At 32.8% G+C, this 14728-nt stretch overlaps 1 protein-coding gene across 1 annotated transcript in view; it reads right to left on the reverse strand.

The window, feature by feature from the left end:
* The window catches only part of LOC123669349 (dedicator of cytokinesis protein 9), a 65408-nt gene extending 52076 nt beyond the window's left edge, over positions 1-13332 (reverse strand). Inside the window, exons 1-19 of the mRNA XM_045602955.1 lie at positions 13118-13332; positions 12298-12417; positions 11911-12083; positions 10664-10958; positions 9811-9982; positions 7498-7705; positions 6702-7005; positions 6148-6365; positions 5851-6041; positions 4291-4535; positions 3611-3810; positions 3188-3308; positions 2818-3090; positions 2115-2231; positions 1628-1810; positions 1396-1533; positions 939-1134; positions 415-485; positions 69-228 (exon numbers count right to left, since the gene is read on the reverse strand). Of these exons, the coding sequence (XP_045458911.1) occupies positions 69-228; positions 415-485; positions 939-1134; positions 1396-1533; positions 1628-1810; positions 2115-2231; positions 2818-3090; positions 3188-3308; positions 3611-3810; positions 4291-4535; positions 5851-6041; positions 6148-6365; positions 6702-7005; positions 7498-7705; positions 9811-9982; positions 10664-10958; positions 11911-12083; positions 12298-12417; positions 13118-13165 (3433 nt within the window). The 5' untranslated portion in view covers positions 13166-13332. The remainder of the gene's footprint in view (positions 1-68; positions 229-414; positions 486-938; positions 1135-1395; positions 1534-1627; positions 1811-2114; positions 2232-2817; positions 3091-3187; positions 3309-3610; positions 3811-4290; positions 4536-5850; positions 6042-6147; positions 6366-6701; positions 7006-7497; positions 7706-9810; positions 9983-10663; positions 10959-11910; positions 12084-12297; positions 12418-13117) is intronic.
* Between the last annotated feature and the right edge of the window lie 1396 nt (positions 13333-14728).

Consider the following 14728-nt stretch of genomic DNA (forward strand, 5'->3'; position numbering starts at 1 on the left):
GCTTGGTGAGCAGCGCGCCGTGTGACTGTGACTGTGGCCGCTACACTGACACTGACGCTGATACTGACCGAGCACGACGGAGAGCCAGGGCGCGTAGAGCTGCGCGAGGCGCGCGCGCGCCTGCCGCGTGCGGTAGCGGTCGTCGTGCTCGTGCTTGGTGAGCAGCGCGCGCAGCACGCCCAGCGCCGCACGCCGCTTCTGTGGCGCCTCGCGGAGTGATTGCTCAACCTGCGCACGGAAGCATATGCACACATTATTTTCAAATACTTTAGTCTTCGATCAATGGAAAGAGATAAATGTTTTACACCCCTGAACCAACTGGAAAGGAATGAAAGACGTTCCTGCACAGGTTAAAGATTAGCGCATAATATTCGTGCCAATAACTATACATATCTATAATTTAGAAACACTCACCTGTTTCAAGAGGACCCCGGCAAGAAAATGTCTCATGATGAACTCATCCGTTAATTTTAATTTTGATGGTTCTGTGACAATAGAATATGTTTTTCAAATCAAAATCAGTAAAAACAGTTTATGCTGGAATTATATAACTACCAAAAGTTTTGTCTCATAAAAAATCATAGGAAAACTGAAGAGCCGTAGTGACGCCAGTCAGTGGGGAAATATATCAACTGACGCGCAAAACTGATCAGTTTAACTGACGCCAAAAACTGTTATCTCAGCAGAAGCAAAAATTATATATTAACAATCCTCTCAAATAATGATTTTATACTTTAACTTGACTTGAGACTTTGGACGACGCGTTGGCGCAAAGGTCACAGTGTTGTTTGTTGCGCTAGTGGTCGCGAGTTCAATCCCCTCACATGACAAAAATTTGTATAGGCCATACAAATGTTTGTGTGTTTCTGGACCTTCGACAGGGAGTCGTTGAGTGTGAAATGTTTATTATATTTTATTAATTTATTATACTGATTTACCTTCATCTGAATCTTTGGCTAGCTTATTGGCTTGTAGTGGCAAGTTAAAAGGAACGTAGTGTTCGTGAGAGCAGATTGTTTGCAAAAACGTGAACTTGAAGTCAAACAACGCTTTCGGGTCGCAAGATTTAAACTTTTCCAAATATTTCTTCACTTGACGAAATATGAATCCTCGGTCCATGAATGATAGACACGACTGAAAATAAAAGTTGTGTAAATAATCTGTACAGGGAATCTTTCTAGGCGATTACTCAGGGGTTACACGACATTGGTGAAATAGTAAAAATAGCATTTGGTTGGTTATATGGAAATATTGAAAGTAAATCTCATTCACATTTTTTGGCCTTCATTTCTCTATAAAAATCCATTAAGCCAAGACAAAGGTCATCACCGTTTAGATAATACCATATACCATGTATTAATTTGATTAACTTAGAAGTTCATAAGAAATACTTACTTTTAAAAAAAGAGCCAAATTTTTGTTAAAAATATGAGTTTGCATTGGTTGTTGCAAAATATACGACGGCTCAACGGTAGATACTAATTTATCAATGTTTTCCAATAGGTCGCTGTGAAATCTTTCATTTCGAGACATCTGTGAATAAATAAAAGCAATATGTAGCTTTCTCTGCTAGCACAATACAATTTTCAGACCACAATTTTCAGGTATCCAGAAAAGATTTTCATACTTTAATTCTGCCTGTGTTAATTAAATACTGCGCCATACTCTTGACAATGATGTCAAAGAAAAAGCTGGAATACTGCATGAATTTGTGACATATGAGGAAGTCTTGCTGGTTGGGGTCCACGAACAGATGGAGAGGAGCCGTCAGCACTGTGTGCAGTTTGAACTCCACACAGTTGAACACATACTGAAAAGATCATTAATTTCTTCAATTGTAGATAAATACTAACTACTTGATAACTAAAGAATATTACTCTAATATATCAATTTTTAATTGTAAGTACACATAGGCAAGTTCATGAGGTGTTATATCATAATTTTTAATGAAAACTTAAAAATCGTTGGTTTGATCCATATTGTATCTTTAAAATATGTACTTTTAAACACCATAAAAAATTTACACAAAATACTGAGTGTATTTTAATTTGACAACAATTAAACAAGAAATTAAAATATATCTATTTTATTATTATTATCTATATTAAAACTACCTTTACATAGCTGTCCAGTAGGTCTTTCCTTCCATAATCATGTACCAAATGCACAAAATGTACAATTAATTTAACTACTTGGAAGCCCATATCAAGTGAGTATCCTTTTTCAATTGTCTGTGGAGGGAAAAATAAAAAATGTAATATATTGTTTTCTAATGTTTACGCGAATTTTACTCATTTAATGAAACACTTTTTTTCGGATTTTATCGCGGTTTATTATTAACTTTTGATTCCCATCATCATCATCATATCATCGGGAATCAAAAGTTAATAATAAACCGCGATAAAATCCGAAAAAAAGTGTTTCATTAAATAAAAAATGTAAGTTATGTTGTACCTAGCAGAAACCAACCACGTAGTTTTTCGTTTTATATTATAGTGTATTATAATTAAATATATTTATATATGTACATTTTGTCTACATATTTGCTCAAACTCAATTTTATGAAAATTTTTGAACAATTTATATTCTAAGGCTAACATTCTTCAACCGTCGCGTCAATATCAACTAAATCCTTAAATAATGTTTCTATTCTGATTTTGTAACAATAAATCAAATCTTTGTCTATGGTATTTGTCCATAAATGCAAACGCTTCACACTCCATTTTATATATGTATACTCTAAGGACTAATTAAAATTATTAAAGTATAAAAGATTAAATAATAGTTTAGTACTAAACAGTACAGTGTATTTCTTACCATGAGATCAAAAAGTTGGTTTAAAATCGTCGGCATAAAGGCGATCAAAGAGGTCAAATCGATCGCATGCGCAGTTTTGAGCGCGTTGCAGACGTCATGCCAGGGTGGCGGGGTGGGGGACGTGGGGGGAGAACTCATCTTTATCAAACGCTCAATTTGAGAGAATAAGTTGTGCAAGTGTACATCCCTTGTCGCCACCGTTGAGTCTAGTACTAATTGACATCGGAATAGCGGCTTTTCTCCCTCCACCCACACTACTTCTGGGCCTGTGTTCTGTATATAAAAGTATGTTTTGTAACAGTTTGCAAAAAGTATATGTTTTAATTTTTTATTACAATATAAATAAATACGATATATTGTAGTAACTCACCCCTTTACCGAGACCGAGTGGTTGAATTGCTAAGTACCCAGATGGTAAATGAGTAGCAATGGGTAAACTGATTAGTTCATCGATGAATTTGTCATTCTTCAGCAAAGGCACCCAAGCATACCTATGATAAAACAAATATTGTCTGAACACAAAAAATAATTACAGAATTTGAATGAGTAAAATATATATATAATTAGTATATTTTAATTGTTACATGTTCATCTCAATTTTCAGTTTAGTTATAAAGCTATCTTATACCTAAGCTACTGCTTCTATCTGACTGTTTTTTAAATGTAGCTTTGAAATAGTACCTAGGTATATGTAGTTTAATTGAATGCTTCTCGCTTATATTAAATTTTTTATTTAATTAGTTTTGCAAATATTCAAAAAAAATATATATTTTTATATTTTGGTCCATCTTACCCTATGCAAGTTTCGACATTCGTGTCATTTTTCTTGGCGAGGTCGCAAGATATGTGGTGAAAGGTAAACAGCAAGTGATGAGTGGGAGTGATGGTAGCCGGTAATCTTATTTTGGCTTCATCGCACCAACTCGGGTTTGCATTGTGATGTAGTACCGAGCAACGGTACTGTGACGTCATACCTATACGTCCGTATATAACCTGGCAAAATACAAAAGATTTTAGTCGAAAAGGGTTAAGAGATCAATAAATAAATAAAAAAATTGGAATGTTTTTAAGTCAAGTTATTGTCTTTTAGAATCCATAAATTAATAATACATTATTTCAACAGTGAAAGACTCGATAGGTGTAGTACATTACAAAAGCATATCAAGAATCAAGCTCATTTCAATAACTACTGATTCCATATTTTAAATAAGGTTAATTTATAGGACACAAATTTCATTATTTCCGACAGTTATATCCTTCTTTTATATCCTTTTTTTATCTATCTATTATCAATATTCGTCAACAATTCGATAATTTCTCAATTTTAATATATGCTCTCAAACTCCCACATTTTGGGAGTCTTGACCAACATTCGTACACAGCGCCATCTTTGTTTCCCAGCACCGTTCAAAGCACAAGTTATCAAAGGATTTCCATATAAATATATTTGAAATAACTGATATTAGTAAGTACCTGCAAAGGCTTGACGTCACCCATGTCATTTTCCTTAAGTTCAATGGTGCAGGCGATGTTCCTCGCTCTCACGAATACCTTCTGAGATTCGAAGTTCAACGTCAGCGGTCGTACGTATAAGTGATGGATGTAGGCGGCATATGGTTGCTCGGACTCTACGTTCAGCGTTGCCAGCTCTAGTGTGAGAGGTGAGTGTGGAGGCAGCGGGAATGGTTTTAATGCTGCATACGAGCTCGTCATACAATCTGTGGGCAGAAGGTGAAATGCTCAAAATGATATGAATTAATGTTTTTACGACTAATTTAATTTTCTAAACGACTTCCAAAAAAGGAGGATACTCTCAATTCGATTGTATTTTTTTATGTATGATATTCCTCAGAAGTAGAGTACATACCCCAGAACTTTTGACCACTCAGGAAAGTTTTTTAGTCGCAAGGTGGCGCGTGTCATATGGTCTCATTTAAATTTAATTGAGATTAAACAAGAACTTTTCAAGTTAAATATAAAAATGCGTATTTACTTGACTACTTTTTCGTCCACATACTTTTATTTATTATACCGCATAATATTTTACTGGGTATACCGATTTTGATGATTCTTGTTTTAATCGAAAGTTGTTATTTGTCTTGTAGTCTCATTTTTCATTAACTCAAAAATTAGTGATTTTGATCGAGATTACTACTTTTTTAGTTTTGAGTCATCTTTGATAAGGCGTATTTACTTGACCATATTTTCGTCTATGTTGTATTACTTTTCGATGTAATTAAAGTCGGTTTTTTTATCATTTGCAAACACAATTATTTGTTTACATAGTATTAGTAGTTTATTGAGAATCGATAATGAGGCGTTCTTTAGTATGAAAGAGAGTGTACAAGAGTATTCGAGGTTTTTAAAAATATACAGACATACATATGAAACACTATTATGTGGTTAACTGTTTGTTTTAAGATTGTATTGTATTATTAAGGTTTTAAGATAAACACGCCGCGTTGGCACAACGGTCACAGCCATGGATTGTGCCTGTTGCGCTGGCGGTTGCGGGTTCAATCCCCGCACATGACAATCATTTGTATTGGCCATACAGGTGTTTACCGTGGTCTGGGTGTTTGTGCAGTCCTTGTGGGTCTCCCCACTGTGCCTCGAAGAGCACATTAAACCGTCGGTCCCGGTTGTTATCATCTACGCCTGATAGCGATCGTTACTCATAGTAGGGAATTAATCTGCCAACCCGCATTGGAGCAGCGTGGTGGATTAAGCTCTGATCCTTCCCCTACATGGGGAAAGAGGCCTATGCCCAGTAGTGGGATATTACAGGCTGAAGCGTAAGATAAACATAAAGTAGGATGCAACCGCGTGAGTCGCCTACTGCTAAAGAATAATAAAGGTTACGTGTAACTAACTCTTTAGGCTTGTAAGTATAATATGTTTTAATGCATTACAGTCTTAATGCAATTATTAAGAACAGATTACTAAGTCAAGTCGTACATTATAAGGATTCCATTGTTAGCTAAAGAATCCCTATTATTTAACAAAATACTGGAAATTATTGCATATGCATACTCGGTATTTGTTCGACGCTCTGCTGTATATTGATGCTCAGCCATCCAGGTATGACTGTCAGTTTAGCCAACTTTTCAGCTTTTCGGTAGTCTGACAAAATTTTTAATATGTCCTCATCGGACATTTTATTAGGTTCTTGGCGATATATGGCTGGAAATTCAGGAGTGGTATCTAAATCATTGCTGTATAACCTGTAAAATAAATATGATTAAATCCATTACTGTCTAGAACAAAGCTTTTGAATTTAAAAAAAAAAAAAAAAAATATATATATATATATATATACACAATAACTTACTTAAACAATGGTTTAGCAGTCCAAGCAAAAGGCATTCGATAGTTTCCAACACGGTTGGCATAAGCTTGTATGGTTTTGTGGACTTTAAGACCTAAGCGAGGGTCCTTTGTGGCCTTCACATAAGGCTCGATAACTTGGTTAACGTGCCCTTGTAGAATTTTATCAATTTTAACTACTATAAAAAGGTCTGGATGAGGATTGTTTATCGATAATAAAACCTGAAAAAAAAAGATACTAAACGAAAATGGCAAAACACATACAAAAAAATTTTTTTTTCTAATTTTTTCCTTTATGAAAATACATAACAAATTATACTTCAATTATGAATAAAAAAACAGAATAATTTCAATCATTAGCTGTAAATAATATTTATCTTTTAAATTTAATTATTAGACCAGTACTTTCAGAGGTACAAGAGGTCTCAAAGAATGCACAAGAAATGGTCATTGCCGGAAATGCTAACTAGTATCTACCCTACGTACCTAGTGGATATTGTTAGATTTGGAAGAAGTCAGACCCAGTAGCTAATTATTAAAAGATAAACTTTAACAAACCTGTCTCTTCGATCGGAACCACTCTTCTGGGATCTGTTTAACGTCTAATTTAACATCGTAACTAAAATTTTCTACTAATGCTTTTGTGCACTCGTTTTCTTTGACTAGATCCTTCACTGCGGCGTGATTTACATCAAAGTGAAAATTTTCCGTGAGTTTCTTGCCACTTCGGGCATCGTAAATTGCGAGATGTGTAAAATAGGGCTCTACTTGGCAGAGCAGTTCTTTATCGCCATCTATCGGCGCTTGTAATCTAAATTTTAAGCTTTCACATTTGAGCAAAATTCTTTGGCCAAAATGCTCTCTGAAAGAAATATTTAATTTCGATTATGAAAAATACCTTTACCTCATGTAAAGGTATTTTTCATGATTGCAAAATATATATTGAGTACGATAAGACGTTTATATAATTATTATTAAGATCGTTACTTTCACAGAGTAATTCGGAAGAAAATATAATGTAAAAAAAATGTGAACAGCAAAATAAAATTGAGACATTAACAAAACAGTCAAACTCTAAACAATCCTGGCCAACAAAATAAATTGGGTATCCAATGAAACTTATTTTGTTGGCCATTTGGGCATCCAATCCAATTTATTTTGTTGGTCATTTTGCCTGTTAAGTTTAACAAAGTGATCTGCCACTGTGGTGGTCAGCATTCCTATGTAAAAAATGACAGTAAAAGATGGAAATACGATTTTTCATTCGTAATTACAACAGCTTATAATCCCGCGAATTAGAATATATATATGAAAAGCACTGTTTTAAACAGTAAATAATTCGTAAAATACTTACTTGAAAGGTTCCAACTGAGGTTCCGGCGAAGGTACCCTCTTATAAGGCAAAAAGAATATGTTAGAACGACAGTCATTGCGTGCTGCGGCTATCGAGAGGTCTGTTTCACGAGAGTACCTCATTAGAAGAGGATTCATGCTGTGTTCGAGACCTTTAAGGGTTCCGTACGTCGGAGGAGGCGGCTCCGCGGTCAGGGATATATCTACATCTATAAATAGATACAAATCATACAAAAATAAAAAGTTAATTTCATTATATGCCGAAAATTCTTTACACAATTTTGGAAAATAGATGATGATACTTTTCGAACTGGTGAATTGATTTTTACCAACCGTAGCTAAAAAACACCGCAAGGAAACTTAGTTTCACATGCAGACAGACAGACACTTTGGCATTAAACTCATAACAGCCCTATTCTTATGTCGGTGGTTACATAATTGTGTTTGCAGGCAAACGAAAAAAAAAACCAACTTCAATTATATCACCAAGTAATACAACGTAGGTAGACGAAAAATTAGTCAAGTAAATACGCATTATCAAAGGTTACTCCAAAAGTTGTAATCATATCTCGATGAAATTTAAATGTGATTACATAATAAACATCGGCTTTCGAGTAAATTAAAAATTATCAAAATCGGTACACCCAGTAAAAAGTAATGCGGATTTTCGAGGTTTTACCTCGATTTCTCTGGGATCCCATCATCAGGTCTTGGTTTCCTTATCATGGTACCACACCTGGGATATCTCCTTTCCAACAAAAAAAATTATCAAAATCGGTTCATAAACGACATTTATACATATACGGTCTTACTTATAAACGTTTCTTAATTTTTAATCAATTGCTTAGCAACGGATTAGCAAAAACCTCACTTATAAACACTATTTAGCGTTAAGAAGTCGTTAAGTAGTGTTTAAATAGCCGTCAAATTTAAACACTGCCGAGGCATAGTTTAACTCCTGCTAAGCGGCAAGATGGCGGATTTCACTTAGATCAGCTGTTATATTGTGACGTTTGATCTACTTACTTGCGTGTGTTTGTTAGAAAAAAAAATTATCATTCTTTGTTTGTTTCTTAACTAAGTAACAGCTAATCAACGTTTATAAGTAAACAAAAGTTAAACATGGATTTGTAGCTTAAGAGCGGTTTAACTAAGCGGTGGCTAAGTATTGCTTAGCGAGATTTTTATAAGTAAGACCGATAATGTTTAATGCCAGATTTTTATATAGTCTAAAATAAACTACCTTTTATTAAATATAATATAATTATTATATATTAAAAAAAATTACAGCATTCTTAAAATTACAAAACTGAAATACCTACAGTTAGTTGCAAAGACGGTCTTTTTATTAGCAATCGTTAATGGGCCACTTTTTGTAATAGTATTTAATCCACTATGTATATTTATTTATTAAAATACAAATATAAACAATGAAGGTATATATAGTCTAGTTACGTCTAAAAATTGACTAAAAAGAAAAAAGAGATTGTTCAAAGTCAACCTCTTAACTGTGTTGCTATGTATTGAATGTTAAAAGTTCAAGGTTCTATATTAATATTATATGGAAATAACAAAAAATCTTATCTCGCTTAAAAAGAACATAAAATCCGTTAGCTAAATTGCTGTATATTAATTAACCTTTTCAAAATCACGGACATGCGTTATAAAAGCTTCGGAATTTTGTGCCTTTTGTACCTATAAGCCAAATATTATTATTTTTTTTATAATTGTTTTTTTTTTTTTCGTCTATAATAATGTAAGATGGTCTACTTTTATAAAGTAGTTATTGATAACTTATTAACAGTTTTGATAATTTAAGAACAATAGGGATTTCGTCCAAAATTCACCAAAAACAAAAACAAAGTTTAATGTGCTCTGAGCTTCATCATCTTTATGCGATTGTTTTGAATTTAATTTAGTATTCGTAAATAAAACAGCCTAGGCGTATATATGTATCTCATAATCATATCAATAAGACAATGCAGGCATTGTTAGCCCGTCAACGAAAATATTTATAGAATACTCATAATTTTAAATTGTTGCTTTACTTAAGCTTCAATTAAATGTTAATTTAATTTGACATCATTCATTTTTATTAACTAAACTACAACAGCCTATTTTTAATACGTTTGTTTTGGAGAGAGTAGAATGTAATGATAATTATATGCATATAAATATAATAACTATGCATTATTGTTTTTAAAAAATATTTCTATTTACACAATTCGTTTCGCTATGATTTTATTACATTTTATTCTAAGATAATTATATATTTACATATAATAGCATAAGGTATTTAATAAAAGAAATAAACCTTTATCCATAACTTCGTCAGTTTGTTGACCGTCTTGGTCCTGATTCTTTTTAAGAGCTGCTTGAAATGCGTTAATCCAATCATTCATATCCTCCTCGTTTTCACTTGCGAACGTATACCCTTTGTTGCCCGACATACGTAATTCGAAACAGAATTTTCCACGCTTGGGATTCTAAAAACGATAATCATTTTAAGTACTTAGTGTCTGAATTTTTTAATGTGTATATATATTTTGTATTCATTTTAATTATACATTATAAGTAGCAATATTTAATCTTTATTGAAAGAATTAATGTCTTTATAAACTCACAATCACAAAACTTTACATTCTGTTAAGAAAACCATATAGCTGTATCAGCGTTACAAAGCGATTTAAATAATAAAAAAGCGGCTTTTAAAACCGCGTCCTTAGACTCCTTAACGCTATTTTTATGGGTACTAATAAAATCTTGACGTCCGTTGAAAAGAAACATGCCCTATAAAACCGTAAGTAGAGAAAAACAGGCAGGTACTAGCGAGTTCATTTACGCTCTAAATACTGAGAAATAAGATCAAGCCTGCACATTTATGTGAATGACGGGTAACAGTCGTTTGCCTATATTAATACTATACTTAAGTACATTTTACTAATCGTTCATTGATTGAAAAAAAAACCCGTTTATTTGGCAGTAGGTACTATGTGAAAGCAAAAACTATTTAAACATATAAAACCTTAACACACAAATATAATGAATGTGAAACTTTCTATTTGTTTTGCTTTCGAGCGATTTGTCGTTAACTTTGCTACGGACTTTCGAGAGGTTTTTTTTTTGTTTTCTGCACAGAAAATAACTAGAAACACAGAAATAAGTACCTTAACAACATCCGAACAGAAGTCCATAACAATCGTGAGTTTAGTATCAGTTTTTTTCTCGTCCTTGTAAACTTCGAGGATGTAGGTACCATCAGCTTCTCTAACCATTGAACAGAATCGCTTTTTAAACGACTTCGATGCAAGATTGCTAAATATCCTATCTGAACCAATCTCTGGGCCTTTGAGCAAGTAGCCCTCTTTTGTTCCCATATCAACCTTCGTTTGAGCTTCATTATCATTTTCTGCTTCGGTATCTATATCGTAAACTTCTTCAACGAGTTTATTGTCTATTGGTCTGTGTGAATATTACAAAATGTGGGTTTATTTATTTCAACTAATAATGCAAATATGTAATAATGCACAAACTTGTAAATCAAAATGAGTTAATTTTAGAATTTGCAACTAAAACCTGAGATTTATCAATATTCCTGCTTCTACACAATTTTATCAAAATGTGATAAAGTACAAACACGAAGGAAGTGAACTGTGATAAGGTTACAAGAGTTTGCAGTTTTAAAAATGTTTTCATTAAATGCTAATGCAAATAATATGCTAATCTTCAGTCTCAAAACACTTTTGCAAGTTTAGCATTATAAAAAGTATTTAAAAATTATTTCATTCTGCTTTGACATTAGTAAATTTATAATATTTATTTCTATTAAATGAGACTAATTAAAAAAAAATATTAAAAGAAACACTGCAACAACAGTGTGTTACAAACTTGTGTTTCATATTTATATTATGCAATGTACAAATAATTTATCTACTTGAAATTGAAACAGTTATTATTGTTTTATGTAAAAAACAATGACCACTATTACGAAATGTAGAGGAAATGAGTCAGATACGTGATAATGTTGAATAGCCTTCAAAATCAATAAAAAACTATGGCCGTGAAATGTATGATAATTATTTTGCTAATGAGATTCTTAAATGTGTATGAGATGCATCAACATAACGCAACCATTCCTAGTAAACTTTTGAAATACTTCGTGACGTAATTTTATACGTTGCAATTTAATATGTAAAGACATAACAGTAAATCTAAAATATAAGAATTATAACTATATTCTAAAACATACATTTCATAAAATAAAATAAGGAGAATTCATAATGGGACATTAAAATGACAAAAAGAATAATAAAACCAAAATATTAACATGAAACAAATAATACCATTAAGTTTGTTTAAAAACAAAGTGATTTCTTGTTATTTTGTTGAAATATCAATAAGGAAAATATGTTACCTAGGCAAATTAAGATAAGAGCCCGAGTAGTTGCTGTACTTGTAATGTACGAGATTCCAACTAGAGGCATAGCTTAGCAATGCCTGTCGTGTGAGTAGGGGGCAAGTAGCGGCCGTCCTCACATCGGGCACCGCTGTCGTTACAGTTCTCCAACGACGGGGAAGAACTACACTCTATAAATATGACATATGTTTATGCACCCAAAATTATAAGATATTAATAATGTATTTAAAGCTTCAATGTCATTAGATAACTATCTGTATCCTTATTCAAGTGTAGAAATTTTGGAATTAAATTTATTTTACAGCAGGGCCGGGCAGTTACCCCGTCTATGAGTCCTTACTAGCAAAACTACATACAAATAAGTATAACTTATACAATACTTACAGAAACATCATCCGATGGATATAGTAAAATGTCTCGCAATGGATCATTTAATAACAAAGTTTTATTTTCTTGTATATATTTTTCAAAATCAAGGACATTGGATTTATTTGTTATTATATTCTGAAATGACAAATTACATTTAATAAATTTAATATTATATTTTTGTTTATTCATATACATATAACAAAAAAATTGTATTAACAAGGATAACTAGAATTTTGCTCTGATAAGGTTTAAGTCCAACTAATCTATTGGTTTACAAATAAGTACAAGAAGACACACACTAGTTTTGCATTTACAACAAGTATATATAAACGCTTCACACTCAACGCTTAGAGAAGTGTTTATATATTATTGTTTATGCATTTATATAAATATTATATAAATGAAATGAATATGGCAAATTTTCAATTACACTATCGTTGAATAAAATTTGTAAGATATAATTTAGTATTCAAAAAAGTAAAATAATATGTAACAAAGTGAATGTATCTATATTTTTGATTAAATTATTATTATTTAGTTATTTTATTAGCACTTTCCGATTACGTCTTTAACAATATATTGCAAAAAAAATAGACATTTTAAATAACTACATTTTTAAAACAATAACAAATGGTCCTAGTAGTTTATTATTCAATCATTTGATTTAAAATAGTAAAAACATGCTACAGTTATAAATTTGAACTATAAACGAAATTATAAATATCGCAATTATTAAATATGGTTAATTTTAACGAATACTTACAAATAACTCTTATTAGAAAATACATAGCGGGGTATATGAAGATAATAATGTGTTTATAGTAGAAATATTTACCTCATATTCAGCACCACTCTTCTTGTTCCTAGAAATTACAGGAGGCATTATGATCTACCAATGGTAGAGCATCTCCCAACAAATTTGTAAAGGGATCCTTTTTATATTTATTGACGTAAAACACAGTTTTCACATTTTACACAAATTTATGACGATCACAACAATAAACGCCGAAACATCGCCGAAATCTGTACAGGATCGAATAACGATTTGACATTACTAGCACGGGCAGGCCACAGATTAGGCATGGCGATCTGAAATCGATTAACGAAGAATCGATTCTTCGGACCAAATAAATCGGTTTTTTAAATTGATATGTTATACTGAATCGATAATTATCTGATATTTCATCCTTGAAAATCAACATTTCATTTTTTCTGTTTTGGTAAAAACCATAAAATTATTTACAAGAATTGAATGTACTCGTACCATTACGGTGTCTCCGGTTATAGGGTTAATTACTCAAAAACTCGCGAAATGGTATTCCTTGTATCCACTTTCTCAGTTCATTCATTATCTACTCTTCATATCACTCACTTTCTCTATACACCCTCATCTTTTATGACAATGTACTCTATAAAAAAATAAAACACAAATACCAAACAAAAATTTATTTACAAAACAGAATTATTGAACCAATGATTGATTTCAGTGGGCAGAGCCCTTTCACCCTTTCACTGCCTCTTTATATCTTCAACCGGGACCGCTAAAGTACATAACTTATATTCTTTCTGTAACCGACCGGTTGTTGTATCTGTAATGTATATGGAGTCGGTGCTTTTTACTGACATTATTATTACTAATTCTTGTAAATGTGCGAATGCTTTGAATGTAACCGGCCTTCGTACTGTTTGGTTTGATGAGTTTGTGTTCGAGAATTTTGTATATCTGTAGATGCAGAAAAGAAATAAATTAACCTCAAGTAGTGTTTGTTATGTGTTCCTGTGGTAAGGCCGGCAACGCCCTTGTAATCCTAATGTTGCCAGTTTTCATAATCTATGATAATCAGGACCATAAACTTATGTAGTTTTAGAGACTATTGTTGTGTCGGAATGAAAGTCTTCTCAGAAGGTGTCGATCGAATATATTTGAATAAAAAATGGTAATATAAATATAAAATAATGAACAATAAAAAGTAAGTATAACAATAGTTGATTAGTTTTTATGACCAATCGCAGATGTTTATTGTCGAAGTCTTGCGTCTCTTTCTCGCGCGTGGCTCTCTTTTTCCGCGCGTGCCGCTGCCGATTACTCGTGCGCTTCGTCGCGAGTCGGAGGCACGGTAGCGCAGAGTGATAGCTATAAATAGAACGCGTTCCCGCGGATCGCTCTTTTCGGCGGCGATCGGCGCGGCGAACGGATCACTGACGTGTACTTCACTCGGCGGCGGCGTGATTGTGCTTCGTGAAGATATACATGAAGAATACGTGCAAGTTAGCTTGAAGACTTCTGTGAAGATCTGTGCATGTGATTGCTGGTGCATCCGCTTGCATGGTGTGCTGTGCTATTTTCCAACAGTTCTTTTCAGAGCTAACAATCTTGTTTCACGAACAATAAAACAGTTCTTTTCAGAGCTATTTAGTTTCTGTTTCACGAAAACGTCAATGTATC

The sequence above is a fragment of the Melitaea cinxia genome, chromosome 3 (genome assembly GCF_905220565.1).
Source record: "Melitaea cinxia chromosome 3, ilMelCinx1.1, whole genome shotgun sequence".
In the NCBI taxonomy this organism is placed as follows: domain Eukaryota; kingdom Metazoa; phylum Arthropoda; class Insecta; order Lepidoptera; family Nymphalidae; genus Melitaea; species Melitaea cinxia.